This window comes from Oryx dammah, unplaced genomic scaffold (assembly GCF_014754425.2).
Source record: "Oryx dammah isolate SB20612 unplaced genomic scaffold, SCBI_Odam_1.1 HiC_scaffold_10, whole genome shotgun sequence".
Taxonomy (NCBI): Eukaryota; Metazoa; Chordata; class Mammalia; order Artiodactyla; family Bovidae; genus Oryx; species Oryx dammah.
The window spans coordinates 81,159,833-81,182,604 of NW_024070194.1; the positions used below are offsets into that span (position 1 = coordinate 81,159,833).

Below are 22,772 nucleotides of genomic sequence, written 5' to 3' on the forward strand. Positions count from 1 at the left end.
TTTTTGAGTTAACCCCTTTAATAGCATTGTCTTTTTCATTCACAGAATTGTATCAAAGGGCCTAAAATAGCTAGAGGGGGTTTGCAGGCTGCTGGATTGTAAATTTTATTACTCCTATCTTAGCAAGATAAAAGAAAGAAAACTGGATTTGGGTGGAGGGGAGTCATAATTGTGAAGGGGAATGGTTCTCCTCTTTGGTAATTACATTTTTTTAAAAAATAATGAAAGAATTCTAATCTCATTGTAAGAATTTTGGACAAAGAGAAGGCAAAATTTTTCATCCATAAATTCACCTGTTTAATTAAACCACCGCAGACATTTTGTTATATTTATTTCTACGTTTCTCGTGTATTTGCATAACTTGGTAAATATTTTATTTGTATTTTTAATATTGTGTATATTGTTTATTGTTATGTTTATTGTTTATATTGTTTAATATTGTTATGTATTGTTAGTATTTAAATCCAAAGTATACAGCTGAAAAATTTTAATATTCACACTTTGTAATCATCTCCCCAATCTAAGTTAAAACATTTTAATCACCCCCCACAAAGCTATGTCCCCATTAGCAGTCACTCTACATTTTCCCAACCCCATCCCACACACTCAGACATAGGCAACCACTAATCCATGTTCTGTCTCCATAGATTCACCTACTCCTAACATTTCAAATAAATGAATCATACAACATGTGGCCTTTGATGTCTGGCATCTTTCATTGAGCCTACTTTCAGGGTTCATCCATTCTGTAATATGTGTCAGTACTTCATTTTCCAATCTTTTTTTTTTTTTTAATATATAGGTCACAGCTTTAATATCTGTATACAATTTTAGGGAGTGGCAGTATCATAATTTATTTAACCACTATCCAATTATTGGATAGACATATTTTAAGAGCTATCATTCAAATAATTCTCCAAAGAAACTCTTCATTTTCTCCCTTAAATTTTGAATTATTTTTAAAGAATGAATTCTCAGAAGGAGAATTATCAAATTAAAAATAAAAATATTTTTCTAGTCTCCTGTGTTTCTCCAAATTACTTTTCATCTTAGACTGCCTAGAATAATAGAGCAGCTTTCAATGCATATTCACCAACTTTGGACATTAGTTTTTCAAAATGTTTTCCTTATTGAGCTGGTATTAAAGGATGGATCTCATTTATTTTTAATTATATCACTGTCAATACTCTTGTGGCTTCACAGCCTTTTTTTTTTTTTAATTTTGTTTGGATTTATTCTTTACATCTTCTCCTTCCAAGTAAGAATTTTTACTCTGATTCCTTATGCCTGAGGCCTTTCCATTATCTTCTCTACCTTCCTTGAAGAATACATAGCTTGCTTTCTATCCATGCCAGAAAGCTATTTCTCTGGCCGCAGAGTATAAATAAGGCTTTCTAATTCTAGACTGCATTTGCATATACCCTCTAAGAAGGAATTGACTGCATGGAGCAAAAGAATCACTCACTGTTTCTTAACAGTGAATTCACAGATTGCCTTTCATACATTATTTTAGTTGATACCATCAAAAATAAGTGTGCTATAAATAGCAAGAATTGGTCAGATTTTAAACTCTTTATTTGATTTATTTGACTGTGGGCTTTGGATTCAAACAGGCTTGTATTTGAATCCTTCTTCTTAGCCTTACAAGCTGTGTGACCTTGAGAAAAATCACTTAATACCTCTGTACATTTAGCTTGCTGGCCTGCAAAGTGGGAGTAATAAGCCTCATTCCACAAGCTTGTGAGGATGCAGAGAGAGGAGGTAAAGGATGCAGCTTGTGATGGGCAGATGGTCTCAAGGGAACCAAGGTTACTTACCTTGCTGATGCCTCCCTCTCCATTCACCCTAAACCCAACTAATACAAACATAGCTGCCATTAGATGAACATTTACATTCCAGACAAAGATCTTATCTCATGCCATAAACATTCCCTAAGGGAAATACTATATGTCATCTTACAGATTATAAAATGAAGACTCAAGAGATATTAACCAATATGCCCAAGATCACAGAGAAGAGAGTCCAAGAAACCCCAGGAAAGTCTATCTGACTCTAGAGTTTGTGCGCCTAACTATTTTGCTAACTTCCATGCAGCTAATTGGAGAGGGCAATGGCACCCCACTCCAGTACTCTTGCTTGGAAAATCCCATGGATGGAGGAGCCTGGTAGGCTGCAGTCCATGGGGTCACTAAGAGTTGGACATGACTGAGCAACTTCCCTTTCACTTTTTACTTTCATGCATTGGAGAAGGAAATGGAAACCCACTCCAATGTTCTTGTGTGGAGAATCCCAGGGATGGGGGAGCCTGGTGGGCTTCTGTCTATGGAGTTGCAAAGAGTTGTACGACTGAAGGGACTTAGCAGCAGCAGCTTGCAGCTAATGACCTTAGCCACCTAAGATCAAAGGCCTCGAAAGAATCACACAGCAGTAGTCATAGCACCCAAGACATGGAAAAAACCTAAATGTCTGTTGACAGATGAATGGATAAAGAGGATGTGGTATATATATACAATAGAATATTACTCAGCCACAAAAAGAACAAAATAATGCCTTCTGCAGCAACATGGATGCAACTGGAGGTTATTATACTAAGCAAATCAGAAAAAGACAAATACCATATGATATCTCTTATATATGGAGTCTAAAATATGGCACAAATGAACCTATATATGAAACAGAAACAGACTCACTGACATAGAGATGAAACTTGTGGTTGCCAAAGGGGAGAAGAGAGAGAGAAGGGTGGATTGAGAATTTGGGGTTGGTAGGTGCAAACTCGGAGAAGGCAATGGCACCCCACTCCAGTACTCTTGCCTGGGAAATCCCATGGGTGGAGGAGCCTGGTAGGCTGCAGTCCATGGGGTCGTGAAGAGTTGGACACGACTGAGCGACTTCCCTTTCACTTTTCACTTTCATGCATTGGAGAAGGAAATGGCAACCCACTCCAGTGTTCTTGCCTGGAGAATCCCAGGGATGGGGGAGCCTGGTGGGCTACCATCTATGGGGTCGCACAGAGTCGGACATTACTGAAGTGACTTAGCAGCAGCAGGTGCAAACTATTGCTTATAGAATGGATAAACAACAAGATCCTACTGTGTAGCATAGGAACTATATCTAATCTCCTGGGATATGCTATAATGGAAAAGAATATAAAAAAAGAATGTATATATGTATATTACTGAGTCAAATTGTATGGCAGAGTTTGGTAAAATATTGTAAATCAACTATACTTCAATTAAAAAAAAAGAATTGCAAATAGATATCATAAGGGAAGTGAGTAGCATATATGGGGTGAAAGGCGGCTAGATTTTGTTTGTTTTCTAAATTTGGCACTGTTTTATTGGCTACAGGCAAAGCACATGAGAGCCACTCTTGATTCCTCTTTATATCACATCTTTTAATTCACATGTAATCCTGTCCAAATATATATTTGGAATATAACCAAATATTAGCACCTCCACCTCTATCATCCTGGTCAAAAATCCTTGCTAACTGCTGGGATAGATTTTGTCATCATCCCCACATATTCACTCCCCTTCCTGTGATATCTGTTGACAGTGGGCATGGCCTTATGTTTTGTTTTGGTTGCTGAAATGCATGTGAAAATGGCACAGGGTTTTGTTGAACATGGTCTTAAAGAGCCATCTTGGTTTTTGCCATTTTTCTTTTCTGATTGCAATGAGCCTGGTGATATCTCAGATTGGCGCTGCTTTTTCTGTATGGATTACAGATAATATAGCAAGAAGAGATAAGACAGCCTTCCTCAGTGATCAATGCAAAGAAATAGAGGAAAACAACAGAATGGGAAAGACTAGGGAGCTCTTCAAGAAAATTAGAGATACCAAGGGAACATTTCCTGCAAAGATGGGCACAATAAAGGACAGACATGGTATGGACCTAACAGAAGCAGAAGATATTAAGAAGAGGTGGCAAGAATACACAGAACTATACAAAAAAGATTTTCATGGCCCAGATAACCACGATAGTGTGATCACTCACCTAGATCCAGACATCCTGGAGTGCAAAGTCAGGTGGGCCTTAGGAAGCATCACAATGAACAAAGCTAGTGGAGGTGATGGAATTACAGTTGAGCTATTTCAAATCCTAAAAGATGATGCTGTGAAAGTGCTGCACTCAATATGCCAGCAAATTTGGAAAACTCAGCAGTGGCCACAGGACTGGAAAAGGTCAGTTTTCATTCCAATACCAAAGAAAGAGAATGCCAAAGAATGTTCAAACTACTGCACAATTGCACTTATCTCACACACTAGCAAAGTAATGCTCAAAATTCTCTAAGCCATGCTTCAACAGCACATGAACTGTGAACTTCCAGATGTTCAAGGTGGATTTATAAAAGGTAGAGGAACCAGCGATCAAATTGCCAACATCTGTTGGATCATCAAAAAAGCAAGAGAGTTCTAGAAAAACATCTACTTCTGCTTTATTGACTATACCAAAGCCTTTGTGTGGATCACAACAAAGTGTGGAAAATTCTTAAAGAGATGGGAATACCAGACCATCTGACCTGCTGCCTGAGAAATCTGTATGGAGGTCAAGAAGCAACTGTTAGAACTGGACATGGGACAACAGACTGGTTCCAAATCAGGAAAGGGATATGTCAAGGCTGTATATCATCACCTTGCTTATTTAACTTATATTCAGAGTACATCATGAGACATGCTGGGCTGGATGAAGCACAAGCTTTAATCAAGATTGCCGGGAGAAATGTCAATAACCTCAGATGTGCAGATGACACCACCTTTATGGCAGAAAGTGAAGAACTGAAGAAGAACCTCCTGATGAAAGTGAAAGAGGAGAGTGAAAAAGTTGGCTTAAAACTCAGCATTCAGAAAACTAAGATCATGGCATCTGGTCCCATCACTTCATGGCAAATAGATGGGGAAACAATGGAAACAGTGAGAGGCTTTATTTTTTTGGGCTCCAAAATCACTGTAGATGGTGACTGCCAGAATGAAATGAAAGGACGCTTGCTCCTTGGAAGAAAAGCTATGATCAACCTAGATAGCATGTGAAAAAGCAGAGACATTATTACTTTGCCAACAAAGTTCCATCTAGCCAAAGCTGTGGTTTTTCCAGTAGTCATGTATTGATGTGAGAGTTGGATTATAAAGAAATCTGAGCACCAAAGAATTGATGCTTTTGAACTGTGGTGCTGGAGAAGACTCTTGAGAGTCCCTTGGACTGCAACGAGATACAACCCGTCCATCCTATAGGAAATCAGTCCTGAATATTCATTGGAAGGACTGATGCTGAAGCTGAAACTCCAATACTTTGGCCACCTGATGTGAAGAACTGACTCACTAGAAAAGATCCTGATGCTGGGAAAGATTGAAGGTGGGAGGAAAAGGGGACGACAGAGGATTAAATAGTTGGATGGCATCACTGACTCGATGTACATGAGTTTGAGCAAGTTCTGGGAGTTGGTGATGGACAGGAAGCCCTGGTGTGTTGCAGTCCATGAAGTCTCATAGTCAGACACGACTGAGCAACTGAACTGAACTGATTTCCAGACCTGTGTATCACCATTTAGGCCAATGAGAGGCCTGAAGGTGAGTGAAAACCCAAGGGCCTATCTCTCTTTGTTTGACCAATGACATGCCCATGTCTTTTTCTGGGCCTGCTCTCACACACATTTGTAGAGTCCATGTCTCCACCTGTCTTTCTTGTTCTCTGGGTGGTGTTCTCTCTATTCCCACAGTAGAGGTTCTGGTGTGCCCTGAAATGCTGCTGAATTCTAGGTTTCCTAGACCTTCTTGACTCATTTATCCTGAGAAAGTGAAAGTGTTAGTCACTCAGTTGTGTCCAACTCTTCACGACCCCATGACCCATAGCCCACCAGGCTCCTCTGTCCATGGAATTCTCCATGTAGAAATACTGGAATGGGTAGCCATTCCCTTCTCCAAGCGATCTTCCCCATACAGGGATCAAACCCTGCCTTGGGGGTGGATTCTTTACCAACTGATCCGCCAGGGAAGCCCTTTGTGTATCCTGCCTGCCCCTTTCCTGCCCCTGATACTGTACACATTTGGTCTTTGCACTTGACTGAGGGCCCCATGTTCACACTGAAGCCTCCAAACTCACCAGTCACACCCTTCTCAGCTCCCACTGGGCCTCTTACCAAGACTGGGCTGTGTTGCATTTGCCACGTGGTGTGGCCTTCTGGCCTCTTCCTAGAGGTGAAGTGGAGGCCAAACGTTGTGTCTGGGCACTCCTCACATCCTCTATCATGACAGCTTTACAAATGACTTCATTCAACCCCCCACCTTCACCCTGACTTAATAACGCCTTGCATATTTAATACTGCTACTATTTAAAAGTGTGGCTTTAAAAGTTTCAATTATAATCTCAGTAGCTAACATTTATAGAGTACTCACTATGTACCATGTATCATTCTAAGCCATGCTGTATATTAAGTAGGGTCACTGAACTCTTCCCTGATGGCTCAGTAAAGAATCCCCTGGCAGTGTGGGAGACCTGGGTTCAATCCCTGGGTTAGGAAGATACCCTGGAGGAGGGCATGGCAACCCACTCCAGTATTCTGGCCTGGAGAATCCCATGGACAGAGGAGCCTGGCGGGCTACAGTCTATGGTGTCGCAAAGAGTCAGACATGACTGAACGACTAAGCACAGCACTGAACGCTCAGCACACCTCTAGGAGGTAAGCACTGTTATCACCCCCATATTCTCCTGAGAAAGAGGCTGGATCTCTAAGGGAGCTTCCCCTGGTCGTGCAGGCAGTCAGTGCCAGAACCCCGGCCGGCAGCTCCAGAACTGCACTCTGAACCTCAACAATCTCCTTGCTCTCTTCCTCCCAGCCTCGCCCTCCTCCCTCTCCCCATCTCCACCGTAACTCTAGTCTTGGAAACCTTTCTGAACCTTTAAACATTGACCGGATTTCATCTTACAATTTTACTAGTTATTTTTCAGTCATTAACTCATGTCTGACTCCTTGTAACCCCATGGAGTGTAGCCTGACAGGCTCCTCTGTCCATGGGATTTTCCTTCTGGGAGTGGGTTGCTATTTCCTTCTCTAGGGGATCTTCTTGACCCAGGGATCGAACCCGTGTTTCTTGCATGTTAGAAGGATTCTTTATACCTGAGTCAGCTGGGAAACCCTAACAATTTTACTTGAGAGAACTTAAAAGAAAAGTTCCCTTAGAGGGCTTTTGGTTTTTCATACCTTTGGAATACTTTGCATGGAGCACCTGAGGATGAGGATTCTGCTGAGGATGAGACCAGTCATAATTTTTAAGTTTGGTTCTTTCACATAAGCTGTCCTTAGTGGACTATGGGCCTGAAAGTACCTTACTGCTTGATTGCCCCTTATTAAGCCAAAATCATTTTTTTTCATAGATTTCTAAAACTGGATCCAATAATCTATACACTATATGTCTCACTTACTAGCTTCCAGTGGGAAAAACTGCCCTTGAAATCCCTTATCCTTGACAGACAATAGCAGAGTGTATTTGGATATCCATTTTATGTGAGCATTTATGTAGCAGTTAAATTGCATCCTAAATTATTATTACTTCTCTCAGATAATGATGCTTTATTTCCAGAAATGCTCCATTTAACCACATACTCATATTTAATATATTTTTATTATATACTTTATCACTTGACTCTGTTTTCCATCTTATATAATTGCTGGTAGTTACAAAGGAGCTGCCTGGGCGGGGGGAGGGAGGCAGGAGCAGCTTGGGGGTAGAGGAGGCAGGTGGGCGTACAGTGTGGGAGGAAGGAGACTGCATGGGAGCAGAGAGAATGCAGACCAAACGGTGAGTTACTATGTCGTGACCATTGGAGAGACTAAGGCAGTGAGGCAAAGACACCAGCAGGCAGATACATGGGGTGTGTACTAAATAAATCTAGAATGTAAAATAAAAAGTCCTCCATAAAGAGGCTGAATTACAGCATGTCCACTTTCCCAGAACACACCTTTTTATTCTGGCCCAACAATAAATAGGTGGTAAATGCCAATAGGAACTTTTGCTGTGGGTATATATCATAGACCTCACAAAGCTTTCCAGATCACATAGACTTAGAGCAGATAAACTGTGTGACATAAAAATGATGGACTTTTGCACTTGGTTTATTTTGCTGCTGCAATACACACTGTGGCAATAGAATATAGTCTAATTACACCATGCAGATCAGGTCCAAACATACAGGATAGCCCAGATAGGCAAACATTGAGAGAATTTGTTCACCACCTATCAACATATGGAATTTTACAGCAAAAACAGAGAAAGACAAAGTTCATGTACCTGATGAACAGAGACAAGAAAGACTAAAAATGAAGTCTCCACTATAATTTGTCCATTTGCTTGGGGATAGAAATAAAGTAAGAAAGTTTTAGTTGTTCAGTTGTGTCTGATTCTTTGAGACCTCATAGACTGTAGCCCACCAAGCTCCTCAGTCCATGGGATTCTCTAGGCCAGAATACTGGAGTGGGTAGCCTTTCCCTTCTCCAGGGGATCTTTCCAAACCAGGGATCGAACCAGGTCTCCCACATTGAAAGCAGATTCCTTATAGTCTGAGCTACCAGGGATGGAAAAAGTGGCAAAATTCTGTAAAGCAATTATCTTTCAATAAAAATAAATAAATTAAAAAATTTCATTGTTGTTCAATTGCTCAGTAATGTCCAACTCTTTGTGACCCCACCACAGCATGCCAGGCTTCCCTTCACCGGTACCTATTATATGCCAGTTCTTTTTAAAGATTTTTTTTATGGGCCACTTTTAAAGTCTTTATTGAATTTATTACAATATTGCTTCTATTCATGTTTTGGTGTTTTGGCCATGAGCATGTGGTCTCTTAGCTCCCCAGCCAGGGATCAAATCCACACCCCCTGTATTGGATGGTGAAGTCTCAGCCACTGTACTGCCTGGGAAGGCACTTTGCCAGACTCTTTTTAAAGTGCTTGGGAAAGATTAGGAAACAAAACAAATATCCCTATTTTTATAGTGTTCAATGCTATTAGAAGGACACAGCTAATGGCGTTAATGGTAAAAAATCTGCCTGCCCATGCAGGTGATATAAGAGACACAGGTTCAATCCCTGAGTTGGGAAGATCCCCTGGTGAAGGAAATGGCAACATACTCCAATAATCTGGCCTGGAAAATTCCAAGGACAGAGGAGCCTGGTGGGCTACAGTCCATGGGTCACAAAGAGTTGGACATGACTGAGTGAACACACACACACACACACACAGCCAATAAAGAAGGAACTCAATAAATGATTGAGTAAATTAAGCAGAGTGTTAGAAGGTGCCACTTGGTAAATGGAAGAAATAAAGTGATGGGGAGCAGACCAGGAAGGTGGGAGTGGGTGTGATGGCTGGTCACAGTATTAAATAGGTCCCAGGAGGCCTCCTTGAGAAGGTGGCTTTTGAGAAAGACTTCAAGGAGTTCCCTGGGCTCAGATGGTAAAGAATCTGTTTGTAATGCAAGAAACCCAGGTTTGATCCCTGGGCCAGGAAAATCCCCTGGAGGAGGGAATGGCAACCCACTCTAGTATTCTTGCCTGGAGGATTCCAAGGACAGAGGAGCCTGGCAAAGAGTCGGACATGACCGAGCGACTAACACTTTCAAGGAGTTAAGCAGTGAGCCATGCAGATAACTGGGGGAAGACTGTCTCAGGCAGAGGCACAAACTGGCAAAGGCTGTGAGGTATCCCTGCCTAGCTTTGTCAGGAAATGGCACAGAGGCCCGTGGAGCTGCATCCCAGGGAATCACGGGTAGGGGTACTGAGGGTGAGAGAGCACAGGGCCATGGCCCCGTTTCTCTTCTTACCCTTTATGAAAAAGTCACTGTACCCAGTCGGTTCTGGAAAACCAGGCTGCATGCTGACAATCAGGCAGAGCGGGGCTGGGACTTGGGTGAGGCAGATGAGGTGCCTAAGTGCAAAATTTAAAGAGATGCTCAATCTCAGGTGCCACCTCTGCATTCACACACCAGTGGGAATAGACAGCTCTATAAGTTTTGCATGTAAGGCATTTCACTCACCTCCCTCTAGTCCTAATCCTGATGCAGAGAATTCCGCTCTGTTTCTACAAAACAGGCTGGCATTTCTATTGCTCACACTCATCCCCACCCAGCACCACCATCACACACTCACTCACATCTCTGACAGAATTATCTATCCTGCAAACACAATAGCAGGAAGCAGAGCTGTGCCAATCAACCGCCAGGATGACGAGTTTCCTGCTCTTTTTTGGCCGCACCTCACCCTCAACTGCAGTAGGCAGAAAGAGGAAGCAGAATTCTGAGCTAGATTTAGTTTTTTTAGTCTCTAAATCTGTCAACAAGTGTGTGCGTGTGGTTGAATAATTGTGCTTCTGGAGCCCAGGAATAGATGCTCACCAGCCCGTGACTCTGGGGTCACAAATATGATTGAAGGACCACTTGTAAGGTCGAGTGAACAGGGAGAGTCATTCCAAGCTGACTTGATGGCTGAGGCAAGAAGCAAAAGCTTCATATAAAATAAATATGCCTTAGAATGTGCTTGGTGTTTATATTCCCCCTGTAGCCCCCCTTACCCCTAAAGGAACTCAAACAACCTTGAGGATTATAAATGTTTAAGAAAATATAATTGCTCTTCACATGGACTCATGAGGGGGTGGTGGGCAGGGCTGTGAGTGGCCCTCCTGGAGTGGGTATGTGCACAAGTCCATTGGTCCCCTAGCTCGCAGGGGTTCCATCTGGATATGTTGTCTCCCATTGCATGATCCTCTTCATCATTAACATATGGATGAACCCAAATTGCATCCACTCCACACAATGGTTGTGTGTCCCCCAATATTTAAAAAGAGCCCAACAGTTAAGGCTGGTATCTCAGCTGTCAAGGGACCATGGCAGGAGATGGGAAGGTGGGGGACTACAGAAATGGAACCAAAATACATGGATCTTCCATTAAAGAAAAAACCAAAAGACATTGAGTGCTCACCCCATGAATGACCTAGTGAAGGTAATATTGTATCAATTTTACAGATGAAAAGTTAACTTACAGAACAATTAATATAATTTGTCTAAGGACATCCAACTGATAAAAGCAAAGACAAGATTCAAACTTAGCTCTGTTGATGCCCAAATTCATAGCTCCACAGTGAGATAGAATTGAATAGTTTTCTATTGCTTTCCTTTGATTACCAGCTCATTAAAGTATGAGCAGTGAAATACCAAAAAAAAAAAAAAAAAAAGAAAGAAAGAAAAAGAAAAAGAGTGCTCAACTTCAGGAGCAGATAAAACTTCTAAAGATTTTCATCACAATTAAGGTCAACCCCATATTAAACATTGTTGTAAAATTCTGTGAAAGTGAAAGTTGCTCAGTCATGTCTGACTCTTTGCAACCCCATGGAATTCTGCAGGCCAGAATGCTGGAATGGGTAATTACTATATAGTAACCCTGCTTATTTAACTTATATGCAGAGTACATCATGAGAAATGCTGGGCTGGAAGAAGCACAAGCTGGAATCAAGATTGCTGGGAGAAAGATCAATAACCTCAGATATGCAGATGCATTTTATCACATCCCAAGTGTTCCAGGGCTAAAAGCTGGGAATTGGAAACTTTTTGCTCCCAATGCTCCCAATGTGGAGAAGGCAACCCACTTCAATATTCTTGCCTAGAGAATCCCATGGACAGAGAAGCCTGGTGGGCTACAGTCCATGGAGTTGCAAAGAGTCAGATATGGCTGAAGCAACTTAGCACAACACATTCTTTATATATGTTGTATTTCACAATGACAAAATACAATTTAAAAAAGAGAATATGCTAAATAGGCAAATAAATAGATATTTCCTTTTATAAGACAGTTTCCTTAGATTTTGGTGATCAGTTCATCTGATGCAAATCACTCATGTAAAAACTGCTAAATTTTAGCCTCAGAAATTGCAAATATGATTAATAGCCTATGGACTTAACTGTGACCCTTATACTGCGAAACCTGCTGAAGCAGATTTTACCCAAAAAGGGGGTCAGGTCTCTCTAGCTTCTTCTCTTAGTAATATTCATTCTACCTTGAAGGATATTTCTGTGGTCATGGTGAACCCATGGGTGATGACTGGCTCCTCTTCTGCAGTTCGTCCCTTCCAGCAGTCCAGCTCCACACAGCGACAACCAGACAGGAGCACTTGGCGATACATCTCAACTGAGGAGTTTCCAGCCAGCTGGCCAGCTGTAAAATGTCAATAAAATGAATGTCAGACTCATACAAAGCAAGGAACACACTGATGGTTTCCTAGAAGAGATCTTCAACAATGGGAAAACAAAGAGTTCAAGACCTTGAGTATTTCCCAGCCTTTCTTCTGTCTCAACATGCCAGAAGGTAGTAACATAATCCCAAATGGAACTGTGGCCCCCTAGCAGTGGTTTGGAGAAGAGAGACTAGAAGGATATGTAACAATAACAGCAACTCATGTTTATTAACTGCTAACCATGTGCCAGTTATAATTCTTTGAACTTTATATATATCACTACATTCAATCTTCACAAAAATCTGCCCAATATAACTATCTTTATTATTAAATGCTTATTTTCAGATAATAAAAATGGCATAGAACATTTTATTTGTCCAAGTTCCCAAAGCTGGTAAGTGGAAGATCAGGATTATAACTTTAAAACTCAGTCTTGTCATTCTGACCCTCCTTATGAATAAGTATTATTGACAGGCTATTGTAAGTCAAACCTTCTGTCATTTTTGTCCAAGGCACAAATACTTAGCATAACTAAACATTATCTTTGCAAAATGGAAATAACTTTATAGAAATAAATTTAAATTTGACAAATGAAGTGTAAAATTTGTAGTCTATAAGACACTGTTTAACAAAATTAAACAAGACCTAAGTTAATGTGGCAGCCCACTCCAGTGTTCCTGCCTGGAGAATCCCAGGGACGGAAGAGCCTGGTGGGCTGCCGTCTATGGGGTTGCACATGGGGTTACACAGAGTCGGACACGACTGAAGTGACTTAGCAGCAGCAGCAGGTAAATGGAAAGACATCCCGTGTTCATGGAGCAGAAGACTTAAAATTGTTAAGGTGGCACTACGTCTCAAGTTGATTTACAAATTCAATTCCCATAAAAAGCATATCTGTCTTTTTTGTACAAATTGATCCCAAAATTCATATGGAAATTTAAAGAACCCAGAATAGCAAAAATGATTGCAAAAATAAGGACAAAGTTGGAAGACTTCCCAGCTTCAAACTTAACTACAAACTCCAGTGATCAAGGCAGAGTGGTACTGGCATAAAATTAGACACATAGGTCAATGGAATAAAATTGAGACTCCAGAGATAAGCCCTCACAATTATGTTAAACTGACGGACAACTAGGGTTCTAAAACAATTCACTGCAGAAAATCATCTTTTTTAAGAAATGGTGCCAGGACAGCTGGATTGCCATATGGAAAATAGTGAAGTTGGATTCCTATTACATCATACACAGAACACACACACACACACACACACACACACACACACACAACCAATGAAGCTCCTAACTGTATGGACTAAAATTATAAAACTCTAAACAGAGAATGTAGAGGTAAATTTTTGTGACTTAGGTTAGGCAATTGTTTCATAGATATGACACCAAAAGTACAAATAGCAAAGAAAGAAAATAGACAAAATTTACCAAAATTAAAAACCCTTGGAAGCAGAACTGAAATTCTCTAGTAAAGTGATATGAATTGTAGTCAACAAGCACTTGAGAAATCTGTGGGCAAGAGTAGAAGCCCAGCTATTTCTGTTTCACTTAAGAAGTCAATGGAAGGTTGTCATTTCTTGATAAATTATTTATTTATTTATGATTGCACCTTGTAGATTGCAGAATCTTGGTTCCCTGACCAGGTCTTGAACTCGGTTCATGGCAGTTACAGCTCCAGGTCCTAGCCATTGGATTACCAGGAAACTTCTTTGATAAAATTTTTTTAAAGATTAATAATAAATAAGTTTTGAGCAAGCCCACTACCATCAACACACAAATGGAAGTTTTTGGCTTTCCACATTAAAGATTTCCTGTGAGTTATCCTCTATATGCCTCCATTTTTTCAGCAGTAATTTAAAACTGATATATCAATGAAAACTGTCAAAATGATTTTGAAATGGACAAGATCTGCTCAGTGGAGACACACAGGACAGAGAAAATGGGATTAAACCTATTGGCTTAATTTTAGTTTTATATGCATCTCACAACATCCAGTATCAGCATAGCAATAGGGTGACATTTTTCAGTTCTATAGCGCCCTTATGCATGGAAAGGCTGATTAAGTAGGTTTGCAAAATCACTTTTCTTTACTGGAAAAAATAAGGCATTTTAAATACACAAATATTTGCAAAAGCAGAAATGCTGACAAAATAACCTAGAAAGTTTCTGATGCTAGATAATTAATTTGCTATTTATAATAGCTTCAAAGTTTGTTGTAATAAAGGTCTTTCTGCATAAACAAAAAAGGGAGAGTGGGAGTGAAGGAGAACTGATGTTCATTTACATGTTAAACTTAAGGGAGGGCTACTTTAGCTAAAGAAGTGAAGAATTCAAATAATTAATCAGGTTGACTCATTAAAAATGCTAGCTCCTGCAGACAATTGCACAGCTATTCAACAGTAGAGCAGATTTTCTTGTGTACTACCTAGGATATTCTTTAAGTATATTACTGACTATATCCAATACTGTTACATAATGTGCAATTTCATTAATATTTTGTTAAGTGTTACTAACTTCGGTAAGGAAGTTGTTGGTGGGAAACAACCTTTAGAAGAGTGACATAACCCAAGGACATGACATAAACTGATTAGAACCAGTTCATGTCCAAAATGGTAGACAAGTCCACGTCCACTACACCCCAAACCTCAGAATACACTCACTGTAACACATCAGCAAGTTAAATGACACACCCACAGGCACCATGACAGCTCCAAGCAGATGTTCAGTCACTCAGTCATGTCTGACTATTTGTGACCCCATGGACTGCAGCACACCAGGTTTCTCTGTCCTACACCATCTCCTGGAATTTGCTCAAACTCAGGTCCTTTGAGCTGGTGATGCCACCCAACCATCTTGTCCTCTGTGGTCACCTTCTCATCCTGTCTTCAATCTTTCCCAGCATCAGGGTCTTTTCCAATGAGTCAGCTCCTTATATCAGGTGGCCAAAGTATTGGAATTTCAGCATCAGTCCTTCCAGTGAATATCCAAGATTGATTTTCTTTAGGATCTCCTTGCAGTCCAAGGGACTCTCAAGAGTCTTCTCCAACACCATAGTTTGAAAGCATCATTCTTCGGTATTCAGCCTTCTTTATGGTCCAACTCTTACATCCTTACATGACTACTAGAAAAACCATAGCTTGAACTATACAGACCTTTGTCAGCAAAGTTATGTCTCTGCTTTTTTTAAAAAAAATTATTTATTTTTGGCTGCATGGGTCTTTCGTGCTGTGTGTTGTCATTCTTTAGTTGTGGGGTGTGTGTCGGCGGGGGGGGGGGCCTACTCTCTAGTTGTGGCGCACAGCCTTCTCATTGGTTGTCTTGTTGCAGAGCACAGGCTCTAGAGAATGAGTTCAGTGGTTGGGGCTTAGTTGCTCCATAGCATGTGGGATCCTCCTGGACCAAGGATCGAACCCATTTCCCCTGCATTGGCAGGCCAATTCTTAACCATTGGACCACCAGGGAAGTCCATGTCTCTAGGTTTGCCATAGCTTTTCTTCCAAGGAGCAAGTGTCTTTTCATTTCATGGCTGCAGTAACCATCCACAGTAATTTGGAGCCAAAGAAAATAAAGTTTCTCACTATTTCCATTGTTCCCCCATCTATTTGCCATGAAGTTATGGGACCAGATCCATGATCTTCTTTTCTTGAATGTTGATTTTTAAGCCAGCTTTTTCACTATCTTCTTTCACTTTCATTAAGAGGCTCTTTAATTCCTTTTCCCTTTCTGCCATAGGCATGTTGTCATCTGCATATTTGAGGTTGTTGATATTTCTCTCCACAATCTTGATTCCATCTTGTGTTTCATCCAGCCTGGCATTTTGCATGATATAATCCAAGGTTGACCATCAAAAAGCTGGGCAGTGGCTCAATTTCTGGAAATCTCTGCCCTTTCTCCCAAATAATTGGAATAATCTTACCACTCATTAGCCCATGAAATTACCCAGCCCACAAAAATTAACCACACTATATTTTAGGGCTTCTCTTGCCTTCTGAGATGGTCTACACTCTGTCTGTGGAGTGTAATTCTCTCTAAATAAGTCCACTTCTTACCTATCACTTTGACTCTCACTGAATTCTTTCTACAATGAGACATCAAGAACCAGAACTTCATTAAGTCTTGAGACCAAGTGTGTGATCTCAGTTAAAAGACTGTGGGCTCAAATTCCAACCTGAGTTGCATGGTTTCACACTGAAGGTATCTTACTTAACCGACAGCAGAGTGTTTGTCATAAAAGATTCAAAATGTTTCCAAAACAGTTTTTTTTTTTAATTTGCTTGCTGCATATATTTTTTTAAATGGATATTAAACATTTTAATTACCTGAGTTATTATCTCCTTAACAAGAACACTATACTCATTAGATTTTCAATTATTACTTGTGCCTTATCAAGTGCAGTTCATTGATAATTTGAAAAAGTTACCATATCTTAGACATATTCTCTCTCTCTCTTCTTTTTTAGTTTACAATATAGTATTGCTTTGCCATACATCAACATGAATCCGCCACGAGTGTACACGTGTTCCCAATCCTGAACCTCCCTCCCACCTCCCTCCCCATACCACCCCTCTGGGTCATCCCAGTGCACCAGCCCCAAGCATCCTGTATCCTGCATCAAACCTAGACTAGTGATTCGTTTCTTATATGATATTATACATGTTTCAATGCCATTCTCCCAAATCATCTCACCCTCTCCCACAGAGTCCAAAAGACTGTTCTATACATCTGTGTCTCTTTTGCTATCTCGCATACAGGGTTATCATTACCATCTTTTAAAATTCCATATATATGCATTAGTACACTGTATTGGTGTTTTCTTTCTGGCTTACTTCACTCTGTATAATAGGCTCCAGTTTCATCCACCTCATTAGAATGGATTCAAATGTATTCTTTTTAATGTCTGAGGAATACTCCATTGTGTATATGTACCACAGCTTTCTTATTCATTCATCTGCTGATGGACATCTAGGTTGCTTCCATGTCCTGGCTATTATAAACAGTGCTGCGATGAACATTGGGGTACACGTGTCTCTTTCAATTCTGGTTTCCTCAGTGTGTATGCCCAGCAGTGGGATTGCTGGGTCATAAGGCAGTTCTATTTCCAGTTTTTAAAGGAATCTCCACACTGTTCTCCATAGTGGCTGTACTAGTTTGCATTCCCACCAACAGTGTAAGAGGGTTCCCTTTTCTCCACACCCTCTCCAGCATTGATTGCTTGTAGACTTTTTGATAGCAGCCATTCTGACTGGAGTGAGATGGTACCTCATTGTGGTTTTGATTTGCACTTCTCTGATAATGAGTGATGTTGAGCATCTTTTCATGTGTTTGTTAGCCATCTGTATGTCTTCTTTGGAGAAATGTCTGTTTAGCTCTTTGGCCCATTTTTTTGATTGGGTCGTTTATTTTTCTGGAATTGAGCTGCAGGAGTTGCTTGTATATTTTTGAGATTAGTTGTTTGTCAGTTGCTTCATTTGCTATTATTTTCTCCCATTCCGAAGGCTGTCTTTTCACCTTGCTTATAGTTTCTTTTGTTGTGCAGAGCTTTTAATTTTAATTAGGTCTCATTTGTTTATTTTTCCTTTTATTTCCAATATTCTGGGAGGTGGGTCATAGAGGATCCTGCTGTGATTTATGTTGGAGAGTCTTTTGCCTATGTTCTCCTCTAGGAGTTTTATAGTTTCAGGTCTTATGTTTAGATCTTTAATCCATTTTGAGTTTATTTTTATGTATGGTCTTATAAAGTGATCTAGTTTCATTCTTTTACAAGTGGTTGACCAGTTTTCCCAGCACCACTTGTTAAAGAGATTGTCTTTTCTCCATTGTATATTCTTGCCTCCTTTGTCAAAGATAAGGTGTCCATAGGTGCGTGGGTTTATCTCTGGGCTTTCTATTTTGTTCCATTGATTTATATTTCTGTCTTTGTGCCAGTACCATACTGTCTTGATGACTGTGGCTTTGTAGTAGAGCCTGAAGTCAGGCAGGTTGTTTCCTCCAGTTCCATTCTTCTTTCTCAAGATTGCTTTGGCTATTCGAGGTTTTTTGGATTTCCATACAAACTGTGAAATTATATGTTCTAGTTCTCTGAAAAATACCGTTGGTAGCTTCATAGGGATTGGATTGAATCTATAGATTGCTTTGGGTAGTATACTCATTTTCACTATATTGATTCTTCTGATCCCTGAACATGGTATATTTCTCCATCTATTAGTGTCCTCTTTGATTTCTTTCACCAGTGTTTTATAGTTTTCTATATATAGGTCTTTAGTTTCTTTAGGTAGATATATTCCTAAGTATTTTATTCTTTTCATTCAAATGGTGAATGGGATTGTTTCCTTAATTTCTCTTTCTATTTTCTCATTATTAGTGTATAGGAATGCAGGGGATTTCTGTGTGTTGATTTTATATCCTGAAACTTTACTATATTCATTGATTAGCTCTAGTAATTTTCTGGTGGCGTCTTTGGGGTTTTCTATGTAGAGGATCATGTCATCTGCAAACAGTGAGAGTTTTACTTCTTTTCCAATTTGGATTCCTTTTATTTCTTTTTCTGCTCTGATTGCTGTGGCCCAAACTTCCAAAACTATGTTGAATAGTAGTGGTGAAAGTGGGCACCCTTGTCTTGTTCCTGACTTTAGGGGAAATGCTTTCAATTTTTCACCATTGAGGATAATGTTTGCTGTGGGTTTGTCATATATAGTTTTTATTATGTTGAGGTATGTTCCTTCTATTCCTGCTTTCTGGAGAGTTTTTATCATAAATGGATTTTGAATTTTGTCAAAGGCTTTCTCTGCATTTATTGAGATAATCATATGTCTTTTATTGTCAATGTTGTGTATTACATTGATTGATTTGCAGATATTGAATAATCCTTGCATCCCTGGGATAAAGCCCACTTGGTCATGGTGTATGATGTTTTTAATGTGTTGTTGGATTCTGATTGGAGAAGGAAATGGCAACCCACTCCAGTATTCTTGCCTGGAGAATCCTATGGACTGAGGAGCTTGGTGGGCTACTGTCCACGGGTCGCAAAGAGTCAGACACGACTGAGTGACTTCACTGATTGTTAGAATTTTGTTAAGGATTTTTGCATCTATGTTCATCAGTGATATTGGCCTGTAGATTTCTTTTCTTTTTTTTGTGGCATTTTTGTCAGGTTTTGGTATTAGGGTGATGGTGGCCTCATAGAATGAGTTTGGATGTTTACCTTCCTCTGCGATTTTCTGGAAGAGTTTGAGTAGGATAGGTGTTAGCTCTTCTCTAAATTTTTGGTAGAATTCAGCTGTGAAGCCATCTGCACCTGGGCTTTTGTTTGCTGGAAGATTTCTGGTTACAGTTTCAATTTCTGTGTTTGTGATGGGTCTGTTAAGATTTTCTATTTCTTCCTGGTTCAGTTTTGGAAAGTTGTACTTTTCTAAGAATTTGTCCATTTCTTCCACGTTGTCTATTTCATTCGCATATAATTGCTGATAGTAGTCTCTTATGATCCTTTGTATTTCTGTGTTGTCTGTTGTGATCTCTCCATTTTCATGTCTAATTTTATTGATTTGATTTTTCTCCCTTTGTTTCTTGATGAATCTGGCTAATGGTTTGTCAATTTTATTTATCCTTTCAAAGAACCAGCTTTTGGCTTTGTTGATTTTTGCTATGGTCTCTTTTGTTTCTTTTGCATTTATTTCTGCCCTATTTTTTAAGATTTCTTTCCTTCTGCTAACCCTGGGGTTCTTCATTTCTTCCTTTTCTAGTTGCTTTAGGTGTAGAGTTAGGTTATTTATTTGACTTTTTTCCTGTTTCTTGAGGTATGCCTGTATTGCTATGAACTTTCCCCTTAGCACCACTTTTACAGTGTCCCACAGGTTTTAGGTTGTTGTGTTTCCATTTTCACTCATTTCTATGCATATTTTGATTTCTTTTTTGATTTCTTCTGTGATTTGTTGGTTATTCAGCAGCGTGTTGTTCAGCCTCCATAGGTTGGAATTTTTAATAGTTTTTCTCCTGTAATTGAGATCTAATCTTACTGCATTATGGTCAGAAAAGATGCTTGGAATGATTTCAATTTTTTTGAATTTACCAAGGCTAGATTTATGGCCCAGGATGTGATCTATCCTAGAGAAGGTTCCATGTGCACTTGAGCAAAAGGTGAAATTCATTGTTTTGGGGTGAAATGTCCTATATATTTTTTTATCATTCAAATAGAAGGGATTTGATATACTTTTTGAATGTTGATCAGCTAATATTTTGAAAGACATGGTAAGGCATGGAGTTGAGCTTGTGAGACAGAAAGATTCTGAAAAGTAAAACAAATCAAAAGAAAGAAAGGGAAGGGGGAGAGTGTATATGTGTTTGTTTGTGTGTGAGTGTGTGTCTGTGTGGTGTTTACTATTCAATATCTAAGACTCCCAAAATTTCTCTAAGGTAATTTGGTTCATTCTCAAAATGAACAATTTGTATTTGTAATGGAAACCTCTCAAAGGAAGCATTAAAAACCATACATTTATCCATAGTTGTTTTATTGCTTGGAATGCATATTTGGTTCTTCATGTTTTCCTTCATTTATGGAGCTTTTTTCCAAATATATGAATCATTACTGATATTCTCCCCTACTCCATTTCTGCTTAAAGCCTCAAAGCTGGTTTATTGTTCTTCTCTAAAATTTGTAACTCCTCATTATTATATTCCATCCACTCATTATATTTTCATTTGATTAGATCCAATAAATTGACCTTCTGGGGCCAGGGGATGCTGTGGGTTAGGATTAATGATATGTCATGAGTCACTCAACCTTTGTTGTTTCTGAAACTAGTATCTGACATCATCTCTGCCTGGCTGTGAACATATTTTGGAGTACATTCCAAGCCCATGATTGAACTTTGGAGCTGAAACTCTCTCTTAGATTAATTCATAATACCACCCGGAGACATAGCTCTGCAACTTCTCACTTGACTGCATTAATTTTGGGCAGCTGGTTCCATTCACTTGAGCTTTCTCTCAGATTATCCAAGGCATCCATAGATGGAAGAGACCAAAAATTGAAAATAACAATTCCTCCATTAACAGTCTTCTGAGAAATTTCTCATCTTGTGGACTTTGATGATTGATTGCCTGTATTTATATTTACTATTATTTATTGTCTTCTCTTCAACCTCAGGGAAAGAAGGTTATAGAATGTGATGCATTTGTTAATTCATTGGCTTTCTTCAATAAACACTGTCTCCTTCAAAAAATGGAGATGGGACCATTTCTCCTTGCTTTAAATTCTGTGAAACCAACAGCTACACTTGAGGAAAATATTCAAAATACAGAGGAAGTGTTGTTCATCCTGACCATCTCTAGGACTATTTGTTTGATGTGATCTCTCTCTTCCATATTATCTATCTGCCAACTTATACTTAAATTGAAGTATAGTTGATTTATCATGCCATGTTAATGGTACAGCAAAGTGATTCAGTTATACACACACACACATACACACACACACACACACACACACAATGTGTATGTACATACTTTATTACATTATTTTCCATTATGGTTTATCACCATGAAGCTCTTTTGAAATAGATCCAATTGCCATGGGATGGCTTAGGCAAGTGGGAAAACAACTTTAAGCATATTCCTTATTGATTATAGGAGCCTCACCACTAGGGTCTATGCATATTCTCAAACATTCTCCATGGGAGGCAAATACTGGTGGCTTAGGATACAAAAATGACACAGGACATATTCCTTACCCTTACCATTTAGGTAAGGGTAGGTAAGTAAGGGAGGTAAGTATTGTATAAAGAAAGGAGAACATTCTTATGTGTCAGAGAATTTAAACGCTCACCCCACTATCACACTTCTGGTTGCCATTTCTTTCTCTCTTTCCTTGGCATCAGAATAATCTGTTTAGGTTCTGATAAGATTTAGGGTTTCCTTCCTAAGTCTGGGGTAAATCTTAATTCTTCTCAGCCAATCATAGCCATTCTGTGGCCCCTGATAATGCTATTTGTATGTCATTGCTATATGGTGTAACTCTGCTCTACATCCAGTAGGGAATAAAGGACAGTCTACTGGGTGGGGTGTGGGGAACCTCACTCACACAAAAGGCCACAAGACAGAGATGTCTCTGGGCCACACATGGAGCTTATTTCTTAGGAGGTGATGCCCCAGGTGCACAACCGTCTTGAAACTGTAAGAGGAACGAAAAGATGGAAAGCATCTGGGTCTCTTACAACACCAACAATTGCTGATTTAATCAACCCTTAATCACTCTGCTTCTGGATTTCTTGTTGTATGAGGTAATAAATTCCTTAATGTTTAAACCACTGAGTAATAGATTCCTTTTATGTAGTCAGGTGGCACCAGTGGTAAAGAACCCACCCCCCAATGTAGGAGACATCAGAAGCATGGGTTCCATCCCTGGATTAGGAAGATCCCCTGGAGGAGGGCATGGCAACCCACTCCAGTAATGTTGGTTGGAGAATCCCATGGGATGGACAGGTGAGCCTTGGTCCATCAGGTCATGAAGAGTCAGATGTGACTGAAGCGACTTGGCACACATGTACATACTT

At 39.8% G+C, this 22,772-nt stretch overlaps 1 protein-coding gene across 2 annotated transcripts in view; it reads right to left on the reverse strand.

Annotated features, from left to right (window-relative positions):
- The window catches only part of PLCB1 (phospholipase C beta 1), an 858,386-nt gene that overhangs the window by 191,212 nt on the left and 644,402 nt on the right, over window positions 1-22,772 (reverse strand). For both annotated transcript variants that reach the window (XM_040248321.1, XM_040248322.1), the window contains exon 11: window positions 12,041-12,198. In XM_040248321.1, the coding sequence (XP_040104255.1) occupies window positions 12,041-12,198 (158 nt within the window). The remainder of the gene's footprint in view (window positions 1-12,040; window positions 12,199-22,772) is intronic.